This window comes from Sus scrofa, chromosome 13 (assembly GCF_000003025.6).
Source record: "Sus scrofa isolate TJ Tabasco breed Duroc chromosome 13, Sscrofa11.1, whole genome shotgun sequence".
Classification (NCBI taxonomy): Eukaryota; Metazoa; Chordata; class Mammalia; order Artiodactyla; family Suidae; genus Sus; species Sus scrofa.
The window spans coordinates 4,318,012-4,344,217 of NC_010455.5; the positions used below are offsets into that span (position 1 = coordinate 4,318,012).

General features: G+C 40.3%; 1 protein-coding gene across 8 annotated transcripts in view; it reads right to left on the reverse strand.

Annotated features, from left to right (window-relative positions):
- TBC1D5 (TBC1 domain family member 5) overlaps window positions 1-26,206 on the reverse strand; it is a 546,905-nt gene that overhangs the window by 126,468 nt on the left and 394,231 nt on the right. For all 8 annotated transcript variants that reach the window (XM_021069681.1, XM_021069680.1, XM_021069682.1 and 5 more), the window contains one exon: window positions 8,609-8,715. In XM_021069681.1, the coding sequence (XP_020925340.1) occupies window positions 8,609-8,715 (107 nt within the window). The remainder of the gene's footprint in view (window positions 1-8,608; window positions 8,716-26,206) is intronic.

Sequence of the window (26,206 nt, forward strand, 5' to 3'; positions counted from 1 at the left end):
ATAGGACTAATAGCTCTGAAAGTTTAAGTAATAAGTAATCTATTTAAAATAAATATTTCTCCTTAAAAGCCAAATCTAGGCTTTGGGAGATCTAGAAATCTACTTCCTTACTTGTAAAATATCAAATAAAAAAGCAGAGAATTTGTTTGCAGATTTTCTTTTATTGTTAATAAAAAGAGAATTAACCATGGCTTCTAGCCTTTCTTTTAATTACATGAGGGAAAAAAATCACCACTATAATTGGTTGTATTTCCTGTTCTTTGGGCACCCAAAATAAAAATCACTAACCTTCTCATAAGTGACTTTAAAGATCTCAACAAAGACAAGCTTATTTGAGTAAATGTTGTTACCACAAGTCACTATTTTAGCCAATGATTCGTTTTCACATTGACTTTCCACTTAAAACATTATGTCAAATAACACACAAGTTGAAACATTATATAAACTAAAGCCAAATAAAATACTATCAAATAAGATTCCCTACAGATTTGATGGACTTTAAAAACTTAGTGTCTGCTAATACATGAGGTGTTAAGGGGTGGGGGTGGGGGTCCCGGAGGGATCCCTGAGTGACTCTGGCTAGAGAACTGCCAGGCCCGGCCCGGCCACTTGTTTCCGTAATTCTCAGGAGCTCTGCTTACACTGTTTTCTTAAGATGGAATAACATGTTCCAAGAAAATTCTTCAAAGCCCAGTTGGAAGCCTTTCTGACTATCCAAGCCCTCATCAGCTGTTCTTTCTCTTACTCTCACTCGTTTTACCTGCCATAACAATTAGTCGTTCACATATATAAAGTACTGTGTCTTAATCACACGGATGAGCTCTCATCCTCTGCACATAGTAAGCAGTAAAAAAAAAAATGTATCTGCTGTGTTGAACTGAATCCTGCTAAAAAAGATGCAGAAGGGTCCTTTGAGATCATGTGATTTAGGTTCTTCATTCTATAAGAAAAAGGTGACTTGCCCAACAAACGGAGTAGGCTGTGATGGATATAGAACCTGGATTCTGAGCTTCCCTCCTGAGCTGACACAGGACTAATGCTGCTGGAGATCTAGTCCTTAACCTGGTAGAACTCTCATCTGGTAGACTCAAAGTTTGGGTCCAGTTCCCTCGATACTACATAGTGAACATGATGCTGACACAAATGAAAGCAAACAGACTGAGACTGTTGGCATATAGAAGGCAGCTAAGATTGTTTTGTTTGTTTGCTTGTTCGTTTGTTTTTTGCTTTTTTAGGGCCACACCCTCAGCATATGGAAGTTCCCAGGCTGGGGGTTGAAAATGAATCAGAGGTGCAGCTGACGGCCTATACCACAGCCACAGCAATGCGTTATCCAAGCCACATCTGTGACCTATGCCATGGCTCATGCCAGCACTGGATCCTTAACCCAATGAATGAGGCCAGGGATGGAACCCAAATTGCCATAGATACTAGTTGCGTTCGTTACCACTGAGCCACAAGAGGAAGTCCCTAAGACTATTTTGTAAAAGATAAAAGTAATGTATGAATGAATAAAGAGTTGAGAGTCCTGATCTGAGTCCTCTTAAATAAGAACCTACTGGCCGGACCCACGTGACAGCCCAGAGGTCTGGATAAGAGAAAGTGCTTTACGAGTGAGGAACTCATTTAAGAAGTTTTTGGAACTTCTGGCTCAGAGAGTTAAGAGCAGTTTATAATAAGATGTCTTAATCATCAGGAAGAATCACCATGAATCCAGCAATCTTTGTGGTGTTTCAAAATGTGACCTCAACCAAGCCTTCCCAGGATCCTGTGTGTGTATCAGGCAGGCCCCCTTCTGCTGGTCTTCCATTTCCAAGAAGAGTCCAAGCTCTTTCCTACTTGGAGTCTTTGTGTCCACTGTTCCCCTCCCTGGAGGCTCTTCTTCCCACTCACTGCCTGGCTGGCTCCTTCTCCTCCACAGTTCTCACCTGAAATGGCATCTCCTCAGAGAGGGCCCTTTGGTCAACCCACATAAATTAGGTTTTCACCAGCCCAGATTCTTCCTCCTCTTGTAATTTTAATAATGATACCCCATTTGTTTCTTTTATTACAATGACAAACTGAGTATTTATTTGTTTACTTATTTATTATGATAAAGGCCACATGGGCTTTTTTGGTTCTCCTTTTTTTGGTCTTTTTAGGGGCAAACCCTCAGCGCATGGAAGTTTCCAGGCTAGGGGTCGAATCAGAGCTGCAGCTGCTGGCTACAGCCACAGCAACGGGGGATCCAAGCTGCAGCTCACAGCCACACCACATCCATCACACACTGAGCAGGGCCAGGAATCGAACTCAAGTCCTCACGGATACTAGTCAGGTTCATTACCACTGGGCCACAACGGGAACTCCCTCAGTTCACCTTTGTATCACCAGGACCTAAACAGTGCCAGGGGATGATGATACACAGTAAAGATCTGCTGAATAAATTAATGAATTCAAAATGTTTTTATAAAACTAATTTAGTTTTATAAAACTAAAACCAGTATTTTGAATAATGAATTCAAAATACTTTAATAAACTAATCCAAAAATAATTTTTATAAAATTAGTTTATAAAACTAATTCTTTAAGGCCCTAGGAAACCCTTAATAAGTTTTGAGAAACACACAATTCTACTTTATGAGATGTCTGAACATAATAAATTTCAAATATTGGCTTAATAAAGATTTTTAGATTACCCTTTTACAGATTTTTGAAAGCCACCATTTACTCAGAAGTAAAACTTAAGGTTTTTTTCACTGCTGGTCTAAGTTGAAAAGTCTACATTTCTGATTGAATGTGAAAAACATCACTGATTAGTCACCAATACCTAAATATTAACTATAATAAACATCTAATTGGTTTTAATCTAGTGATAAAAGAGAATGATATATAGTCACATAGCTCAGATACAAAGGGGAAAAAAAAACCTTTTTGGTCACTAACGGAGAAAACACACACAAGAATGGCACTTCTCAGAGAAAAGCTTTAGCTTTTTGAAAACAAACAAACAAAAAAGATGAAAAAGACAGAAGTAACACAGTCTTTTTGTAATAGAAAAATCAGACAAGGAGTTCCTATCATGACTCAGGGGAAAGGAATCTGACTAGCATCCATGAGGATGCAGGCTCCTGGCCTCACTTAGTGGGTTAAGGATCCAGTGCTGCCATGAGCTGTGGTGTAGGTCGCAGACACAGCTTGGATCTGGCGCTGCTATGGCTGTGGAGTAGGTCAGTGGCTATAGCTCTGACTGGACCCCTAGCCTGGGAACCTGCATATGCCGCAAGTGAGGCCCTAAAAAGACCAAAAACAAAACAAAACAAAACAAAAAAATAAAAAAATGAAAATCAGACAAGAAACATCCTAGGAAATCTGAACAAAACTCCGATGGGAACAACAGGAAAGGAAATACATGGCCACTGCCCATCCTCTCCAAAGCATCCGTGTGTGTGGTTTTGGGTACCTCACTGCTCACAGAAGACGGTACCATGACAGCATCACTGGAATGCAGCATTTTCTAACATCATCACCCCTCATGAATACACTCACCACTTTTCTATTGTGATTCATGACATTTTATTAAACCTCTTGACATTTAAAAAAAGTGGCATGGATAGTGGGGTTTTCTGGAATTAAAGAGTAAAAATCCATTACCTTCATAAAATCTGAGATTGGAATATTCAGACTTTTAATAGTTTAAAAAGGCAAAAATTTAATAACTTCAAACAAAAGCCAAATCAAAATTGGCCAAGCATAAGAACACCCAACACTATATTTTTATAGTGTGTTTTCTGTGTATAAGAATGACTATAAAATTCAATTGTCTTATTTCTAGCAACTTCTCTCATAAACAATAATATTCACTGCTAAAGGGATGCTTTCAAACTTACTTGAAATAATTTTGGGGGAATATTCTAGTCTTGGAAACAAACAGTAGCTGTCAAATTCTTACTGAATAATCTAAAATGTTAATCCATGTACTGTATTTCATTTGTAATAAGTCTTTGTGATAAGGTTAACACTTCAACATACAACACAAATAAGAGAGCCCCGAAAAATGAAAATTACTTTGCTTATGTTTCCGTATTAGAATTTTATTTGCTAAAGGGTAAAAACAGATTTGCAAAATTCACAGTTAACTTAAAACAATAGTTTTAAACCTTTTATTCCTAGCCCTTACTGCCTTCAGGAAGGAGAGAACATCTGGTTATTTAAGGAACACAATATGTTCACATTTCTATGACTTTTGTTTCTAATTGGGTTTTTAAATTTTTTTTGGAATTTGAACAACCAGTTAGAACAATGTTTTTTAATCACTTCATATTTTTCAGACTGTCCTCCTTCTATCCTTCCACTTCATTTAGTGGATTGTTTTTGGAAATCTGCTCAGTGGCTCTAAAATGATAAAAGATAAGAAAATGAGAGTAAGAACTCTGGTTTGAAGAGCTAAGTAGAGAAACAATATCATAAGATGAACAGAGGAGAGGATGCTACAGATATTTCATACCCAGTCTCTTCATATAGCTGATACTTAACATTTCAAGACAGTCTGGGGTCACTTATTCATATGGCAATTTCATTTATTAGAAATGCAAATAAATGCCTACCAGGAATACAAGAATTTGCATGAGAAATACCAGTCACTAGAAATCCCACTATGTTTAAAAACCAGTAAAGCTACAGCTCTTATGTGTAAAGGTGGTTGGAAGACCTGAATTCAATTGTTAGCTCTGTCTCTGACAAGCTCTGTGATCTTGTATAAGTCTCTAAACTTCTTCACACTCAGTTTGTTCACATACAGGAGGAGGAGCAGGATTAAATTCTCAGTTCTTTGCAGTTACGACAGTCTAAGTGAAGTATACTATCTAGATTCTTTGTTGTGTCTTCTTTGCTCCAAAATGTCTGAGGGTGGTATCGGTTTTCAAATAATCCTGACAGCAAATTAAGGAACTAGATGCCCTTTAAGTTCACGTCGTAGGGGTAATTCACCATCTTGATAAAAATGGCAGCTGACAAACTGTTGGGCTCTGGTTTCTGTGGAATGTGGACATGGTTTCCAGAAGTATGTATGTAAGGTGAGTGAGATCCATCTAAATTAGAATCAGTATTGGAAGAGGCTTGGCATTTGAGTCACAATTCAATTCCACCATTGTCGTGTTTTGTTTTTAACCATTGCTTTATTAACACCAACCACTGCAGGACCCAAAGCTAAATGCTAACAAATGAGTAGGCTTATAAGGAGGAATGACTGAAAAAGACAGAAGCAAATAGAAGAGTTCCTGCTGTGCCACAGTGGGTTAAGAATCTGACTGCAGCAGTTCAGTTGGCTGTGGAGATGCGGGTTTGATCCCTGGCCCAATGCAGTGGGTTAAAGGATCTGACATTGCTGCAGCTACAGTATAGGTTGCAGCTGCAGCTCAGGTTCAATCCTGGCCTGGGGACTTGCATATGCCGTGGTGTAGCTATTTTTTTAAAAAAGAAGATATAAGCAAATAGCTAAAATACAAGGTGCTGTGGGGACTCAAAGGGAAAATATGTCTAGCTGAGCCTGGGAATGGCTTCCTGAAGAAGGCAGAGCAGATGCTGGGAACCTCAGGAGGGGTGAGATGAAACGAGGGTCACAGAAGCACACTCACTAGTTTGGAAGCTCACAAGCTTTCTGGCCTTGGGACAGCCACACAGCCTTAACCTCTCTGCATGGAAAAAAGAGGAAAGATGACCTGCTCTGCCTGTCTCGGAGTTTGTCATGAGGACCAAACGAAGCATATCAAAGTACTTGGAGACTGTGACGGAGTATGATCCTGTGATTACAGTTTAAGGGCCCACTGTTTCAGTCTGTTCAAATGAGAACTCTTTTCACAGTAAAGCCTACGTCTGGTAAAAAAAAAAAAAAAAAAAAAAAAAAAAGTGAAAAACTCAGTGTCTCAGGCTCTACTGCAGTGTCTATTTTCAACTGACAGTCGTCACTGGGATTTAGGGACAGCAGTAGGACAAAGTGCTTCCCTGAAGGCTGACGATGAACTTAGGGAGACTCAGAGTGCCTTGTTTATTTTTATTTTGCTGCCACCTGAAGCTGGGACATGGGAAACTGTACTTTGATGCCTCAAATCTCCTCTTTCTATTAGTTCTTGTCACAAAGATGTGTTTACACACTTACTCTGACATAAGTGTTTCATTTTTGCTAATAAATGGAAACCACTTAAGGCTCTCTGAGGTCTGGATTTTCAGAGGATGTGGGTGGAGTACTAGCATCATCTTTCCTCTCTTTTTCCCCCCTCAGTGTACATGGCCCCTGCTATGATTTTGTAATTGACATGAACTTCACTGAAATCTCTGTCCTCTTGTTTTTATAATATATATAAAACTTTGGTTTTTTTTCTTTTTTTTCATTTGTACTTGTGCGCCTCTAGATTGAATCTTATTAGATCATTACAAGTGAGTTCTTTATGGGCAAAGGCTGCTCTGGTTGGGCAGAGCAGCAGGTTGTTAGACAATTTAATTCGACCACAAAACACCAAGACTCAGAAAGCATGAATTTCCCCAAACTGCAAGGATATTTGGTATGAGAGTTCAGACTGGACCTAGTGTCCAGATTCCCAATGCAGGCTCCTTACAAGACCTCAGACACCACACTGTGAGGGACCACATGTGCCAAGTGATGCTAGTTAGAATCTGACATTTACTATGTAATGGCAACAGATCAGCCATTCCATATACTTAGCAGAAACTAACCTTGTTAGCCATACCTCTTAATACACTACAGCTTTATTTATTTTTCCTTATAAGTATCATCATTCCATGAACTTGTTCTCGAAAGCATTTTTAAACGGACTCCCTCCTCCTGCCAATTTCCTATGTCTCAGAAATATCAGTTTAAGGTCCTACCATTTGAGCAATTATCTTGATTATGTGTTCACTTGGTAGGATCCTGAATGTAAAAGAGGGGAACACTGTTTTTTTAGATACTTACGGTATTGTTTTCTCTTAAACCTTAGAGAAAAAAATTGATGACTGTAGAAGTGGCTTCAGTATACTCTACATTATATACCTTATTGAGATTAAAAATACTCTATTAAAATCACAGATTCCACTAATAACATTCATGAACTTAGTTATATAGAATTCTGCAGCTATAAGAGTGAATGATTCATAGAAAGATCAACCATATTTAGCTAGGGAAAAATTACCAAGATTGATAGATTTAGATAACATATTCATTTTTCCTTTCAATTAAACCAAACAAATCACACAAGCAGAGAATTCAAAGATTTTAGCATTTTTTCCCACTCTGTATGACTGTAATAATTTCCAAAGCTGAGCAAAAGGACTTTACCTTAATTTTGTAGACCAAACTCATATACCTCATTGACCAGCAACTTCATTCTTTATTCCTTTTAGAGATATGTCATAATCCTGGTTATTTCATATTAAAAATATACACTTATAAAGCCTACATATACATAAAAGCAAACATGGGACTTTACATTTTTCACAGTCTGACTCCTAACTAAGCCTTACCAGAAAAAAAAGTTATCTTATGCATCAGAGAAATGAAAGACTATATTTCTGACACTTAATGAAATTTATTTGTATAGAGGAAATGACATATATTGTGTATTTCTGCATAAAATGGACATAGGCACAAGGAAAAATTATTTAAAATCAAGCAAAGAATAAATATAAGATATGCTCAAATGTTGAAGTCAGCAATCAAGGAAAGGACAGAAATCCTTTAGAATCAAAATGTACATTGAACTTAGAAGTCTATGTCGATCAGACAGAGCTCTGGCAATGGAATCCATAGACAGACTGACTCAAAGACAGTTTGACAACTGCCAACACGGCTGCTGGGAGTTCTGCCAAAGAACCAAAGGCTGGGATTACCACCCAATGCCTGGCATCCTCGCCCTTGTGTTTGAAGCTTTCTCTCTTCTACTTCATCCAATATTTTTGTTTGGCTCAAAAGCATCAAGGATTCACAGATTTTTTTAGATCATTAAATGTTCTTATTTTCAAGAAATATAACATTAGTTGTAAAAGAGCACACTTTTTCTCTGAAGTGTAAAGAAAATTTGGTAACTTTAAGTTCAAATAGAGAAGTTGGCATTAAAGTCTATTTAATTCTTTATTAGGTTAGGTTACTCTTCATCCACAAAATAAGAAATACATATTTATAATATGAAATGATTTAGTATTCCATTGCATTATATTATAACTCTGAGGAAACTGGTCCTTTTCAGAGCTGTAATGTCTTGGTCTTCACATGGTCTCTGGGGCTCTACTTGGCTAAGTTGGCCCTTATGCGGGATACCAATGATCAGGAAGCCTGGTTATATAGAGAAGTAGTTGCTCAACTACTTCTTTGAGTTATAAGGAGGATGGGAGGGCAGAATGACCTTCTGAGGGACAGGAGATGTGCATTCCGGTTTCTTATGGCAATGTCCTCTGAATTTGCCTGTGAGTTGCTAGTTAGTTCATGAGGTATATGAGTTTTGGCCTCAAACTCTAGGGAAATTCTTTCACTAGACAAATCATCTGCCTTTAGACAAATTCTATACTAGGAATTCTTGGAATCAGAAACCAATTTTTCACCCCACTTAAAACTGCACGCACATCCTACTTGGAAAGCTTACCTTTGGATCTCGAAGGAACAGAGCCTTAAGAATCAGTGAGTGAACATCCCCAATTAGCGGGTAATGCATCAGAAGGCCAAGACAAGTCTGGTAGTTACTAGAGATCACTAAATAAAAGGGGAAAAAAAAAAAAAAACAATTGAGAAGCAATACGGTTTAACATATCTGCATTACTAAGAGAAACAAAATAACAGTTTAGATTCAAAGAAAGCAAACTGATAACGCAAGTGACCTGATAAAAGGAAATGGGGAGAAGGGATCGTTACCAGATAGTCTCTGGAGCAGGACACTGCACTGTTCACTGCAACCAAATATATATACTGGCATCATCCTCAGGTGGTGTTGGAAGGAAGAGCCTCAGATACAGATATGAGTGTGCATTTGCAATATAAATAAACTCTTAGAAGCATGCATATTTATTGCCATTTCTATGGCTGTATTTATTTAAACGTCTCAAGTTCTGTTGCATTGGAAATTAGTAACAAAAATCTTATGAATGGAAAAGAACCAGCTTCAACGTCTCATCAAATATTATTTACCCTCATTATTATGCTTCACAACTTACATGTTACATTTATTTTTGTACATATAAATATTACATAATTCAACATTAAAGAGAATATAATTTCTTGCAATTTGTTTTTCTAAGGGTAACAAGAAATTTAGGAAGAATATCTATGTAGCATTTCTTGGGAGAGAAGTGTCAACATCTTAAGAGATGAGGCTAACTGTATTCCTTAGACCGTCATTTAAGTTTTTTCCAAATCAACTTAATTATGGCTGCAATTATTAAACACATCTTTTCAGGCAGGTCTATGTAAACTACTTCATTTCTTGGCAATCCATCTGCCACTGCTGTCACAGCCGCACCTATTAGCAATGCTTGTTTTGTAAGCCAGGCTGAAGGTCTCAGCAGCCCCTATTGTGAAGAAACTTTATAGCTGCAACTTCTTGTGATTGCAACTGAATCCTTTTCATTAATCAGAACAGCTAGTTGAAAAATATTCCATAGGAAAACAACTGAGATTCACTAGAAATAAAACAAAACAAACTGTCTGTGATCAGAAATACTCCTTGATGCTTATTTTTTTTTCTTCTTCTTCTGTTGGAAACATCATTTCTTCTATACCTTCCCACCCTCTCCCCCTTTCTATGAACACTATGGAGAAAGGAGACAGGATTCTGCCGAATGAATAATTATAATCTATGTAAGGAACCACTTTATCATCTTCCTTTCCACTGCTGATCTGACAGCTTGTAATTTCATACATCTGCTTTCATCTGTAAAGTACTCACTTATCCTACCCTTTCTATATCTGTTCAGACTCTCTTTTCTTATTTGTTCATTTTAACATATTCACATTCAGTTACCTATTGTCTTTTTTACTCTAGAATGCAAAAACCTGGGGTAGTGAGAATAGTATTACATCTTCATGTCCAGTTTCCTTGCGATCTAACAAATAAAACTTGGTAATCAATTCATTTTATAACTCATAAAGTTATTTTCCCAAATTCTATAATGATCATATATCAGTAGCTGACCTAGGAAGAATTCCTGTATATGTGGTAAGACAGGAAGGAGAGTTTTGTGGAAATGGTTCTGGGTTTGGGATTCATCCTGGGCCACCAATTGCAAACCTTTCGCAAAGCTGCCTGGAGACAATGACATCATCTAGCGACTGATTTATACCTCAAAACCTGTTGGGAACAACCTCCCTGAGCTTTAGTCATTTGGAAAACAACTTTCTAATTAAAAAAAAAAAAAAAAAAAAAAAAAGTCTGCCTACTTCATTGATTCCAATAATTATTTGTTGAATCCTTAATCCATGACAGGCCCTGTTAGGAGGTGAGGCAGAGATGAACAAAACACACTCCTCACCCTGAATAAAATGAAAGTAGAGGTGGGTAGACGTGTAACAACAAGCAGATGTCAGTGCTACTACCACCTCTAAGATGATACTGAATTGATGGAGGCTTTCAGAGACTAGGACCTAAACCAAGAACTTTACCTTCATTATCTCATTTAATTTCTATGACAATTTTACTATAAGGATACAATTATTATCCCTGTTTTAAAGATGAGAAAACTGATCCTTGGAAAGGTGAGGTCATCTGCCCCATCACACAGTGATTTGGTAATGGACCAAGATGTGAAATTCAGAAGACTAGTGGCAGGGTCAGGGCTCTAATATCTGGTTTTGTTTTTGAAAGGCTATTGTTTGGAAATTATTGCAAATAGAAAAATCAATTAATACTCTTGTGTAGTAGTTTTGAGCAGTTTGGAAGATCAGCGTAACCCAGTGTGTAAAATAGCCTGATATAGGTAGGCCTGATTTGGAGGGATCAGAGCAACAATCCTATGCTATTACAACTTGACAAAACTTTCAAACTATGGGAAACTGTAAAATACATTTTACAAATGCAAATAAAATACATTTTACAAAATAAGGGAAGCTAAATAATGTATTAATATGCTACTTGCATAACAAATGAAGGAGCTAATTCTTTCTCCCATCCAGGCACCCATCCATCTGTCCAGTCACTGAATATAATGAATGTTTCCTGAGCATCTACTAAATCCCATGCCAGTAGCACTAGGGATATGACGGCGAACAATTCTGAACTGTGAAAGGTAGCAGAACATGTCACCCTGAAGTACAGCTGTAGGGGCTCAGGACGTGCTGTCTCCAAATATATCACTCTGGTATATTGATTATTTTGAGCTGTAGGCACCTGAAAACAGCAAATGCATGGAGAGGCTTCCTCTGCACTTCCCTCATCTCTAACTCCCCCAAAGACAAACGCTCCAAAAGGAATTCAACTGCCCTAAGACCCTCCAGACAAACTTTGTCACAAGCTATCACACTTGTTACAAAGCAGGACTCTATGGGGACTTCCCGGAATAGGATCTCCCCCTTTCCCCCGACCATGTCTTCCACTGCCTCTTGTCTATAGAAAATCTTTAGTCGTCTAGTTCCAAAGAGTAAATTTAATCAAAGTGAGAAAAGACATAAAGAAGGGAAAATAGTCAAGCAAAACAAAATAATACTTTAGCCATTAAACAACATTAAGGATCTTTAGTTCCTGCTCAAGGGCTATAGATAATTCTGAGCCATGTCATTTGTGCTATTTTGCAGATACAGAAACCTCCACCAGGTGGAAGAAGTTAACTGTATGCTGCCTATAAGCACAGAGACCCCAGATCATTTAGAACCAGAAGGTTGATAACATTGACTGTCTATTACCTCACCACCAACCATCAGAAGAAATGTCCACAGGTTGATCATACAGCCACAGAAACCTCCCTCACCTGTCTTTAAAAACTTGCCCTAAAAGCCTTCAGAGTACTCAGGCCTTTTAAGCACAAGCTGCCTGGACTTCTTGCTCAGCTCCTGCAATGAACACTGCCCTTTCCTTCCTTCCACAAAACCCCGTGTCAACAGATTGGCTTCAGTGCATGCAGCCAAGTGGATCCAAGTTTGGTTCCGTAACAGACCTTCCATCTTTTTTTTTCTTGGAGCCCTTTCCTCTTTCCTCAAAATAATTTACTCTCGCCTAAGAGGTCAACATCGCCACCCCCTCCCCCATTAAGGTGGTATTTAATACTGAAATCTAAAGTCACCTCTTTGAGGGCTGCGCATTTTCCCCTGGGTATCTCCCATCCCATGAGGTATCCATGTTAATAAACTTGCTTATGTCTTGTCAATCTTGTTAAAGATTTCAACTGAAAACCTAAATGGGCAGAGGTAGAGTTTTACCGATTGCCTACCCCCTGCCTTCAGAAAATGCCGTCCCTAATTTATTACTGAAAACTGTACTCCTAGAGCACTTCTAATTTGCAATTACATGTGCCAAGTATTAAATTTTGAATAACTGTGTCCAATTTAGTGGGTGCAAGAGACTTATACAAGCTATTTTGAAAAGAAAATAGTAAGGAATCTGATAGAGTAAGAATTTAGTTTTGATTTTTACTGCAAATTTTTGTTGAACTTGAAAAACTTGAGTTTTTCCTTCTCCAGTGTTTATTCTATTAGAGCAGAGCAGTGACACAAGGAAAAAAAGTTTAAGACAAAAAAACGAAGAACAACAACAACAAAAAACCCGCACCGAGTTTTGCTGTCTATCTATGTTGGAAATGAAGGACGTATATGCTTTAAAAACAAAGTACTGAAGCCACACTCCAAAGAGCTTATTTAGTATCTAAAAAAACCTACTGAATTTGAAATTGGACAATCTAGATTAGATCTGGATTAGAATGCTGGCTAGTCATTTACCATGTGTGTGCATTTAGGCAAGCTGCTGTACTTCCCTGAGCCTTTATTTCTCTCATTTCTAAACAGTGCGTGCTCTGTCTGCAGGGATTCTGTAAGAGCAGCACGGATGCAAGGCCCTGTGCCTCCCCATCTTGCTTGACTCTTGCTAACTGCACTCCATCCACAGGAAGCAGAGCTCAACTCCTTTGCCTCTACCTTTGAATGGCCTGCAACTGTTCTTGAGGGGTCTAAGAGAGTTGGTTTAGTTTCTCCAGAAGTCACAAATAGGAACATGAGGAGATCGGTGAAGATAATCCGAGGCACGATTGCTCTGAGAAAGTTTGAAGCAAAGTGGATCTTTCACCTACATATAAGTCAAAGTTAACTATACATACAATTGTAATATCTTGAAGTGAAACATGAATTCAATTATTTAATTTCATATTTAGATATACTTTTCATGGTAACAAAATGGACTAAGAACAACTTCCATCTCTACAATTAAAAAGAAAAAAAAGTCACTAAGCACAAACCAAGCACCTAACAAGTTGCCATAGACAACACCACCACCCGAGTCCTCCTGATGCCCCTAAGGAAGGCGATACCATCGCATCCACGTGATGGATGAGAAACGGCAATGTGGGTGGCTAAACACCTCAGAGGCCACCGGGCTCCTGAATGAGAGAGGCAGTGCTGTGCCCAGATCTGCGTGGCTAAAGCCTCTCCCCTCCCCCCTACGTCAAGGCTTTTTGTATTCCTGGCTGAGACTGTCAGGTCAGGGTTATCTGTGTACAGAGGTCAAGTTCAGATGGCAAACATGGCTGCTGAACACCAACTAAGTTGTGAACTACACAGAAGCCTCTAAGACACACTGAAAAAAGCCCTCCATTTAGAAGGTCGAGTATAGTAAATATTCAGACATATATGTAGGCCCGTTTTCTTGTATTTAGCTATAAAAAGGCATATAAAACAAATAATCATGGATTAAATATAAAACAAAAATAATAAGCTCACAACAGCAAAAGAAAACCTTAAGGCTTTACCATAACATTATACCTCTCCACTGAACACAAAAGCAACGTGCATAGAAGCGTCTGCGAGGCAGCTGCACGCAGAAGGCAGTCAACAAATGCCACGTGCTCTGAGAAAGTACTGGGGCTATTACATGCAGGAAAATATGCCTAACTACCATGGGCAGTTTCTTCAACTATTTAAACACCCTTCCCATCTTCACTTTCCCAGTAACAAAATGACTACATACAAAATGAGATTTCAAATGGACCAGAAAACCAGGTAGGAGTAGAAAGTAAAATCATAAATAAAAACAACAAAGCTTTTGTTCTTTGCGGTCCCAGAGAAACCAAGTATAAAACATCATCACATCCTTCTCCACACAAAGGGAGGCTGTGAGGTGTTTAAGACCCTCACAGGATTTTGTCCTTCTAGGTTTTGCTCCCGATTACCACCCAACCACTGCCTCTCAGCGCACCATCAGTCATATGATAATGTGACTAGCTCTTATTTTAAATGTATCTGCTGACTGCTCACTTAAGAAGAGGAAGCTTTAACTCATCCTCAACTCAACCCTTTATTGACCTACATCACTCTTTGTCTCTCCCCCAAGAAGTTGTATTAAAATTTGGGCTAAAACAATTTTTAGTGTTTTCATTTTTTTAACCAGGCAAATGTTATCCCAGCTGAACAATACAGTATTATCGTGACCACGCCTCCTTTCTTGCATAGCCTGATTCCTTTCCTGGAGTTTATAACTGCCCTCTTTTTCATTTGCGTTGCTGTGCATGTATTTAACATTAATATAATCTTAAAAGTTCTCCTAGTCATATAAATTTCCTCTTAATACTTTAAACAATTTTAGATGTTTTGACAGAAGAATTTTTTTGAGGAAATTGCTCCTGATGCCTCTTGCCTGCACCCTCATCTTGGGATGGTCTATATCTCTTGCTAGTGTTTTATCCCTATTTCTTAGAGTACCCAGCTGCTTTCTTTCTTGCTTTACTCCCTCATTTTGGTGGAGCTCATCCCTCCAAAAGCTTTATGCACAGAACATGAATTTTTTAGAGACTTCTCTGTTTGAAAGATTTTATTCTGACATTAATTGATAATACCAGTTAGGTACAGAATTCCTGGTTGGAAATACTTTTCCTTCAGAACGTTAAGACCACTGTTCCAGAGTGTTCTGGCTTCCAGTTGAAAAGCCTCAAACTATTCCAATTCCTAATCCTGTGATCTGTTTTCTCTTCCCTCACTTTGTTCTGTAAATTGACGAGGAACACTCAGATCTGCATGTATTTTCATATATAATAGGTCCTTTCAATTTAGAAACTCAAGTTTTTTATTGAGCTAGAAACTTCTCTTTGTTTCTCTGATGATTTTCTTTTATTATTTTCACTTTGTTATTTCTTTCTGTTTTCCTTCCTTCCCTCCTTATTTTTTAAATTAAAGAAATCCCATCAGCCAAGAAGAAACCCCATAAAATACTGGACATTGGATCTCCTGGCCCAGTCATCTCATTTTCTTTCTTATTTTCTGTTTCATGTGTTTCTTTCTGGGATACTTCTTTAATTTTATATTCCAACCACCTATTTTCAAGATATTTTCATTTTCAATTGCTCTTTTTCCTTTGGGTGATGTGTTTTCCTAGCTCTCTGAGAAGTTTTCTCCTCCCTGCGCAGTCTCTGTGGTCTCCAAGTTTCTTTTGTCCTGTTGCTTGTTTAGATTTCTGCTTTCATGTTGATGCTCCCCTCGAACATGTGATGGTTTGGGGCTCTCTGCTCCTGTGTAAGAGTGGGGTAGCACAAAGGCATCTGGAAGACAGCTGTGTGCACACAGATGGGTGGGCGTGTTAACACTGGGGGTCGACACAGGTCATTCTTGGGCAATCCCTGAGCCTTTTCTCTTGTGCTGATTAGATTCTCCCAGATAAGATTCTCTCAAACGTCTGCCTGAAGGGAGACAATCTAGCCTCAGTGTCCTGAGAAAGAAGGGTGGTACTTCAATAGCCACTGAAATTCCCAGTCCCTGGTTCAGGGATTCTCCACTTTACTGTTTCCAGAGGTAAGGCCTAGTGATCTGGGTGTAACTGCTTTTTAAACAGACTTTCAACCAGTTCTCATTTTTTTTTTTTTAGCCTTAATTCTTTCCTTCCCTCTGCCAATTTCTATACTTTGAGGAATTTTATGGGTTACTTCTTGGCTTTCTCCATTATTAGTTTTGTATTTAGTTTCTTGGGTCTTGTGTCACTCATACAAATGTTTTTCTGCTTCCAAAATTGCTGTAATCTCCTTCCTAATTCTCTGTGTGCTATGGGTTTATGCTATCTCAAAGGGGTTTCAGAAGCAATGGGGATAAACACAGGATCTTAATATAAAACTTCATGTCTGATATCCTTAAGCACTTTGATGAGATTTCTACTTAGCATATGAGCAGGTGAATTGAAGGGGAAGAAAAAAATCTCGGTAAGGAGGCAACTGGATGAAGGAAGCTGGGGAAATAAGTAGCCTGGAAGCAAAGATAGCCATCTTCCTTTCTCTATTCATCAGAGACAATTACCCCAGTCAGCTTGCAGACTATTCATATTCTCCTTTGACAGCAGCACATGGATGTGGAATCTTGAGTGTTCTAGGGTAAGACTCCAGTGATCCATGTAATTTTGATGGATTTTGCCCATAAGAGGTGTCCTAGAGTTCCTGAATGCATCTGTCATATTGCTTTCTAGGGCAACAGAAAAATGTGGAGTGGGAGTACATACACAGAAGTGTTAAGACTATGGTACGAGGAGATAAGACCCTTTATAGAGGGCCAGAATGGGGTATCAACCATTAATTTTTTGTTCTTATTGTTTTTGACCACACCTGTGGCATGTGGAAGTTCGTGGGCAAGGGATCGAACCTACGCCACAGCAGTAACCAGAACCATAGCAGTGACAATGCCAGGTTCTTAGTCTGATGTGCCACCAGGCCTCAAGTATTAATTCTGAACATGGTATAGAATTTCAATAGGAAATTCCCCTTTCATATCTCTATTGCTACATTTGGGTAAATTAAAGTTATTTTGAGGAAGATATTAAAATGACAATGTGACACAGTACAATGGCCCAAATCCAAAACACTGACACCAAAAATATTGGTGGCAATGTGGAGCAACAAGACTTTTCATTCGTCACTGACGGGAATGCAAAAGTGGTACAGCCATGCTGGAAGGCAGTTATGTGCGATTTTTAGTCCAGCCATTGGCAATTAGAAAGGTATGATAGCTAATTTTGTTTTCAACTTGACTGACCTAAAGGATGCCCACATAGCAGGTAAAACATTACTTCTGGGTGTGTCTGAAAGAGTTCACCACTGGATTCAGGAGACTGAGTGGCGACTCCCCCTACCAGTGAGTAGGCGTCATCCAGTCTGTGGGGAACTCAAATGGATCAAAAAAAGAAAAGGGTGAATTCTCTCTCCTGGAGCCAGAATGTCCATTTCTTCCTGCCCATGGATACTGAAGTTCCTGGTTCCCAGGCCTTTGCACTCTGGGACTTACACCCTCAGCCCCCTGGTTCTCCGGCCTTCACTACTGGACTGAATTACACCATTGGTTGCCCTGGTTTCCGGCTTGCAGACAGCCAGTTGTGGGGCTTCCAGGCCTCCATACTGTGTGAGCCAATTCCTGGAAGAAATCTCTTCTTATGTGTTTCTCTCTCTATATATATCCAACTGGTTCTTCTCTGGAGAAGTGTACTTTCAAAGGCTTTCTCTGCCAGGCCTGGCCAGGGAGAAGTGCCCTCCTCATACCAGACGTGGGAGTATGTTGTACTCTCTGAAAGGAGCTGCAATCAAGTTCTCAGGCCAAGTTATTTGGTCCTGATCTTGACATATTTATACTCCTAGCCTTGGATTCATTCCTGGATCTCTCTTTTTTTTTTTTTTTTTGGTCTTTTTGTCTTTGTTGTTGTTGTTGCTATTTCTTGGGCCGCTCCCGCGGCATATGGAGGTTCCCAGGCTAGGGGTCTAATCGGAGCTGTAGCCACCAGCCTACGCCAGAGCCACAGCAACGCGGGATCCGAGCCGCGTCTGCAACCTACACCACAGCTCACGGCAACGCCGGATCGTTAACCCACTGAGCAAGGGCAGGGACCGAACCCGCAACCTCATGGTTCCTAGTCGGATTCGTTAACCACTGCGCCACGACAGGAACTCCTGGATCTCTTTATATGAGGCCCTGGGCAGTGGTCCTCTTTAGGTGCTTCTGCTAAGTCCTCCTGAAGGGGGCAGAAGGAGGAAATCTTGAAGACGTTCTTCCTCATTTGACTCAGTACCAGTATTTTTCCACTTCTCGTCTTTTCACCTCCCCACCCACCCTCTGCCACTGACCTCCCTACCACCTTGGGGCTCCCTTAACCCCACGTTCATGGTGATCACCTGACCCTCCACCATTAAGCCCTTCCACAGGTAAAATGGAACAAAGGGATGTGGCAGTTTCTCCAGTTTTTGACCCTTGCTGATTATGTCACCACAGTAAATGATTAAAGGCTTAACTCTTTCATTTTTGATTTGTTGTTTTAATTGGCCACTCTGATACCTAGAAGCTCAACTCTCTCTCCTGCCCATCTCCTGAGCTCCTGACATTTTCCATATAATCCAGCCATCATACCCCTTGGTGTTTACCCAGTTGAAATGAAAACTTATGTCCACACAAACACCTGCACACTGATATTTATAGCAGGGTTATTCACAGTTACCAAAACTCAGAAGCAACAGAGATGTCCTTCAGTAGGAGAGTGGATAAACTGTGGTACATCCTGACAATGGAATATTATTCTGTGCTAAAAAGAAATGAGCCATGACAGACATGTAGAAAACTTAAATGCCATATGAATAAGTGAAAGCAGCTAATCTGAAAAGGCTGTATTCTGTATGATTTGACTATATATCTCATTCTGGGAAAGGTAATACTATAGAGACAACTAAATGATCGGTGGTACTTATGGATTAGAGGGGACGAAGGGGTGAACGGGTGGAGCACAGAGGATTTTTAGGGCAGGGAAATCACTCTGAATTATACTACAATGGTGCATACATGTCATTATACATTTGTCCAAAACCACCGAATGCCCAACACCAAGAGTAAAGTAAACCTTAGACTGGGAGTGATGTTGATGTGACGGGGCATGTTCACCAGGTGTAACCAATGGGCTGCCGTGCTGAAGGATGCGGATATACAGTGGGCTGGGCATGTGTCGGGGCCCGGGGTACGAGGGAGGCTCTCTGTACTTTCCACTCAATTTTGCTGTGAGCCTAAAAATTCTCAAAAAAAAAAAAAAATAGTCTGTTTTATAAAAACTAACAAACAAACAAAACCTAAACATCAAAAAAGAAAAAAGACAGGAAGTTCCCTTGTGGTGCAGCAGGTTAAGGATCTGTAGTTGTTGCAGCTGTGGCACAGGTCACAACTGTGGCATGGGTTTGATTGCTGGCCTAGGAACGTCCACATGCTGTGGGTGCAGCCAAAAAAACTGGTCTGTAAGTCTATGTTAGCGGAATTTTAAAAGATTCTAAAACTAAAAAATAAAGTAATACAAATGGCACATTTGTAATCCAAAAGGTACATTAACATAAGCATCTACATCTGAGATGGTCTTAAAAATGACTGACAACATGAAATGTCTGAGAAGGAAATAACTGGCAGTTAGAAACTGCTTAAACAGTTCTTCAACAATCAGACCCCCTGTCTGGGCTTTGATACAAACTCTGTAGTACATCACTGTGTGATCTGAGTCTTGTGTCTAGTCCCTGAGGTAAGGTGAGGCTTTTCCAAAAAATACCAATACATTCAATGTGTAGTTGAAATAAACTGCATTTTGACATCAGTATAATGTTGCACATGCTCTTAATGAGAAAATAGAGAAATAAAAATTCTGGGGTAGGACAGATGGAAACACTGGCAAACAGACAGATAGTGGCTGAGCAATCAGTGGAGATCTAACATGAAATAAAAAGGAATGTCATTTTAAACCATGAAGATGACATACCTGCCACACCAGGCTAGGCCAAGAAATGACTAGAGAGACCCCTACAGAAAACCCAGGAAAATTACAGTGCTCTGCCATGTGGATGCTGGCTGAAAAAACAAGGCAGGAAGTGGGCAGAAGTGCCAAGAGGAAACTTTTCCATTTACAAAGTGTTCAGAGAGAAAGTCAATTAAAAGAGACAATAAGCATTTGAGAGATATTTTATGGTTAGGAAAATCTACTGTTAAATGGATTTGATTAGAGTGTTTTAGGTATTAATGCAATTTGGAAGACAAATAAAAGGCTATGTTACTTTGTAAATTACAGAAAACATTCTCCTTTGATGCCAGTAAAAAACAAAAGTTTGCATAAATTTTAAGAAAAGATATGAAAAATTTTAGATAATTTAAAAGTAGACAATGCTTTCTTTAAAAAGCCACATGGAGGAGTTCCCGGTGTGGCTCAGAGGGTTAAGATAGTGTTCGTGAGTATTCTTGTTCTATCCCTGGCCTCACTCAGTGGGTTATGGCTCTGGCATTGCAGCAAGCTTTGGTATAGGCTGGCAGCTGCAGCTCCAATTCAACCACTAGCCCAGGAACTTTCAGATGCTGCAGGTATGGCCATAAAAAAACAACAAAAAAAACAAAACCTCTTTAAGGTAGTTCCCACTGAGGCTCAGCCAGTTACAAACTTGACTAGCATCCATGAGAATATGAGTTTGATACCTGGCTTCACTCAGTGGGTTAAGGATCCAGTGTTGCTGTCAGCTGTGGTGAAGGTCACCAGATGTGGCTTGGATCCCCCATTGCTATGGTGTAGGCTGGCAGCTGCAGTTCAGATTTGACCCCTAGCCTGGGAACTTCCATATACCTTGGGCGCAGGCCTAAACAGCAAAAAAAAAAAAAAAAAAGAAACAAAAAAGAAAAGAAAAAAGGCCAATTGGAAAAGAGTTTCTGGCGCTTGTCCTCTCACAGAAATCCATGCCACTCTTATCCCCAGTCTCCTAGGCACCCTTCTGGCTGAGATCACCCCCAGTACTACCTGAGTACATGAAAAGGCTTCAGGTGCTTTTGAGAAGAGCTATAACCCTGGTCCTGGTCCTACAATGTGGTTGAGAAGATGTGACTCTCACATGCACAGGAAGGAACCACATAGGATAGAGCACAATTAAGTGTATACTGAGTGATATCAATTAAAATCTTATAGGACTGAAAAAGTGAGAGATCAGTGAGGGCCAGCATAATTGGGGAAGGTTAGGGGAAAAGCTACTTTGCCCTAGGTGTGGAAATAGGAGAAAGATTTAGGTAGAAAGAGCCATGCGAAGGAGGGAACCACATTAGTGATTTACAGTATGAAGTTGGTCAGTTAAAAAAAAATGTGATGAGGAGTTCCCGTCGTGGCTCAGTGGTTAACGAATCCGACTAGGAACCATGGGGTTGCGAGTTCGATCCCTAGCCTCACTCAGTGGGTTAAGGATCCCGCGTTGCTGTGAGCTGTGGTGTAGGTCGCAGACTCCGCTCAGATTCCACGTTGATGTGGCCGTGGCGTGAGCTGGCGGCTACAGCTGCAACTGGATCCCTAACCTGGGAACTTCCACATGCCTTGGGTGCAGCCCTAGAACAGTCAAAAAAAAAAGTGTGATGAGAGTTTGGCTGTTTTATACTCTAACAGGAGTAATGGTTCCTGATTACATTTCCTTATCTCCTAACCTTTATTTTTGTACATAATCCATATAATCCAGCAAAAAATCCAAAAAGCAGAGTTCCTGTCGTGGTTCAGCAGAAATGAATCTGACTAGCATCCATGAGGACACAGGTTCGATCCCTGGCCTCACTCAGTGGGTTAAAGATCCAGCGTTACGGTGAGCTACAGTGTAGGTTGCAGACATGGCTCAGATCTGATGTTGCTGCGGATGTGGTATAGGCTGGCAACTACAGCTCCAATTCGACCCCTAGCCTGGGAAACTAAAAAGACAAAAAAAAAAAAAAAAAAAAAAATTCCAAAAAGCACTTCTTATAACACACAAGAAAGTAGAAGTGTTTCTAGCTGGACTGAAATGTTTGAGAATAATTCTATGCATAATAATTCTGCTATGTATCTTCGGAAAAGCAAAAGTTTTGTTTAAAGAGTAGCCATTTGACCATCATTCCAAAGGTTAAATTTTAAAATCTGTAGATGAGATTTGTATTGTTCTTTTACCTACCATGAAACCTTTTCTTAATAAAATGAAGGCATGGTTGGAGGGATGGACAAGGCGATGTGAGGACCAGTGTGCCTGTCACCAGCTCTGTGACCCGGGGCTGCCTCCCTAACCTCTAAACAGGAAGGTTGGGCTCCATTTCTGAGGCCTCATAAAGAATGTGCTGTTTATAAGAAATATATTAAGTGGTTGAATATTATACTTGTCTGTCTGAATTACTTTCAAAGAGAATGAAAGTGTTGTTCAAAGTGAATAAGTACATTACAGCAGAAATTGACAGAACATTGTAAATCAACTATAATAAAAATTTTTTAATTAAAAATAAAAAAAGAAACTTATGAGGACACTTTTGTTAAAAATAAATATGAGATGCTGACAGCAGTGAAATGGGTAGAATAAGAACTAAGCAAGGACACTGGGATCTAGCCTCACACACTGGGTGTGATTATTTTAAACCACTTAACTGCCAGGGACATTGTATTAGTTTGCGAGGGCTGCTCTAAAAAAGTACCAAAACCGGGTGGTCTAAAACTACAGAAATCTGTTGTCCAACAGTTTCAGAGTCTAAAAGTCCAAAATCAAGGTGTTGGCAGGGCCATGGTCCCTCTTAAGCCTGTGAGGAAGAATCCTTCCTGCCTCTTCCAGCTTCGAGTGTTGGCAGGGTTTGCTCTTTCGAGGGCTCTCGGGGACAGTCTGTCCTGTGCTTTCTTTGCGGCTTCTGATGACGGCTAGAAACCTATTCCTTGGTTTGTGGATGCATCACTTGAACCTCTGTCCTGTCTTCACATGGCATTATTCTCCCTGTGTGTCTTCATGCTCTCTTCTCTCTGTGCATGTTTTCTCCTTATAAGGGCACAAGTCCTACTGCATCACAGCCCCGTCCCCACCTCAGTACAACCTCATCCTGACTAATTACATTTCCAACAGCCTATCGCCAAATAAAGTCATATTCTGAAGTACTAGGGGTTAGGACTTCAACACATTGTTTTGGGAGTTTTGTTTGTTTGTTTTTCTAATGGCTGCACCCATGGCATATGGAAATTCTCAGGCTAGAGGTCAAATGCAAGCTGCAGCTGGTGGCCTACACCACAGCCACAGCAATGCCAGATCTGAGCTCTGTCTGTCACACCATGGCTCGCAACAACACCGGATCCTTAACCCACTGAGCCAGGGCCAGTGATCAAAGCCACATCCTCATGGATCCCAGTCAGGTTGGTAACCTGCTGAGCCACAGTGGGAACTCCTCAACACATTATTTTGTTGCCTACAATTCAATCCATAGCCAGCCTCACAATCTGTCCCTGTAAAATCAGGGTTTTGGACTAGATGCAGACTCTTGTTAACTTTTTTTTTTTTTTTTTTTTTTTTTTGGTGGGTTACATATTCCTTTGAGAAGATGATGAAAGCTATATACCCTTGACTTGGGGAAATGTACACCTAATTCGTCCTTTTGCCTCAGGACGGTCACAGGCCTGCTGAAGCCCTCCACTGAACCCCTAGGAGGTTTGGGCCCCAAGTAAGGAGTGCTGTCATTGAAGGAACAGCCTTCCTTCAGTGTTTCAGGATTTGGACAGTGGAGAATGGCAAACGACCCAGCTTCCTCTTCTTCTTGACCCTGGCCCAAGACAAACACTCATCTATTTAATTAGTACTACCTTCCCAGGTATTCTGCCAGACGCTATTCTGTGTCTTTGTCCTGCCACTCTTCTCCCTCCCAATCCTTTTTTTTTTTAATTTTTATTTATTATTATTATTTTTTTAATTACTCAAATGAATTTATCACATCTGTAGTTGTATAATGAGGAGCAATGCCTTTCCCTTTGAGCCTAATCCACCTCATCACTGGATCGTGAGCTGCATCTTCCGATCTGGTCTGGTGAGCACAGCTGGGAAAAACATGACCTTGAGGCTGGTGCAACTGTCCACTGCGTCTCTGCAGGTGCTTCAACAACTTGCCAGGCTCGTCCTGGATCTTGGGCAGCCACTCTCTTTTACTCGGCCCAGTCACCCTCTCCGAAGCCCCAGCCCGGTCTTGCCCTCTTCGTAGTAGACGGCCTAGTTTTGTGCTTTATCAGGCACAGATGGCCTCCACTGTCTGCCTCCACCTGTAATCTGGTCTCCTTCTGAAACCTGCCTGGTGCTGCCTCCCGGGACAAGCATCTGTCTTTCATTCCTGTTTCACGGCCAGGCTCCAAAGGACTCCTGATCTCGTGCCTCTGCCTCTAGGCCCTTGTTTCTTCAGTAGTTTTCCTTCAAAAAAGATGTGTTGGGAGGATGGCTATGCACCGGGCTCTGCTCTAGATGCTAGGATACCTACCAGAGGGAAACCAAGACAGACACAATCCTGTCCTTCGCTGAGGGGCAGAGGAGTGGGCATGAAGAACAAAAAATAAACCGGAAAAAAACTCTACTAGAGAAGATAACTTATCTTTTCATAGATCCCATCCATGGAACAAGAGGTAAAAACTAGTGCTGATCCTCAAGGGAAGCACTCAGGCTGGCTTGAGACAGAGCCTCCCCATCATTCTCCCACTTCTGGATGCCCTGTCTTCCTCGAAAGCAGCTGACCAACCTCCTTCGCCTCCCGACGACCTCTAGTTGCATCTCTCTTCCTCCCTTGCTCATTAACTTTAAAGATTACTCTGCAATCTTCTCTGCATTCTTAGCTGAAAATGTAATGCCTACATAAAACAAAAAAAAAAAAAAAAACCAAGGCTACTACAGTTCTTAGCTGCCCAGTTATTCTTCAACCCACCACAATCCAGCTTCTGCTCCAAGAGGCCACTAAATCCACTAGTGCTGATCCTTTTTTGGCCACACCTTGGCACATGGACGCTCCTGGGCCAGGGATCAAACCTGAGCCACATCTGTGACCTACACCACAGGGGCAGCAATGCCAGACCCTTAACCCACTGTGCCACAGTGAGAACGCCTCAAGATTTCCTTAATCTACTATTTTTCCCCCTGAACTAGAGTCATAACCTCTTATCTGATTTCCTTGCCTCAGGCTTGTCTCCTCCAAGTCTTACTTCCACGCTACTGCCGGAATGATCTAAAACCGAGCACACTTCCACTCTGGACATTCAGTAGTTTCCTGTCCTCCAGGATAGGGACCTTCCCCATGATTCCATTCCTGTTTGCTTCTTCAGTCTCATAATCTGTTAGTCACTCTTTCTGTGCTCCGAGGACACCAGACAGCTTGTAGACAGACAGACAGACACACACACACACACCCCCTCCCACTATGCTTTCTCCAACTTCCAAGCCTTTGTTCATGCTGTTCTTTCTGCCTGGAGTGCAGATCCCTTACTTTGCTGGCCAAGGTCTACAGCATTTTCTCTATCCCTCGGAGGCTGCTGGAGGGGAGCTGAGTGCCCCTCCTGCAAATGTTCATACTGCTCATCCAGACCTCAACCACAGTACCAGATACATTAGCTTGAAATTATTTACATCACTCTTTCCTACTAGTTGGTAAACTTGAGGACAGCGGCAGTGCCCCTTAAATACTTAATAAACAGTCATCCTATTTTTAGGAAATGTCATCCACTGTTATGGATTTTAACAAGCAAATTAAAATAACTTTGCCTTAATACTGAAATAAATAATTCCATTACCCGTGCATTTTTCCACTTGTCCCTATGTGTTTTTATAACATTATCAGTGCAGGGATTAAAAAAACTTAAAAGGCTTTACTAGCCAAAAATTGTAAGCTTCATGAAATTGATTTTAAAAAGTAGATCTTGCAAAGGAAACCAAAGAGAAAATAAAAGACAACTTACAGAATGGGAGAAAATAGTTTCAAATGATGCAACCGACAAGGGCTTAATCTCTAAAATATACAAACAGCTTATACAACTCAACAGCAAAAAAAGCCAACAACCCAATGGAAAAATGGGCAAAAGACCTGAATATACATTTCTCCAAGGAAGATATACAGATGGCCAACAAGCACATGAAAATATGCTCAACATCGCTGATTATTAGAGAAATGCAAATCAAAACTACCGTGAGATACCATCTCACACCAGTCAAAATGGCCATCATTAATAAGTCAAAAATAATAAGAGCTGGAGGGGGTGTGGAGAAAGGGAACCCTCCTGCACTGCTGGTGCAAGTGTAAGCTGGTACAA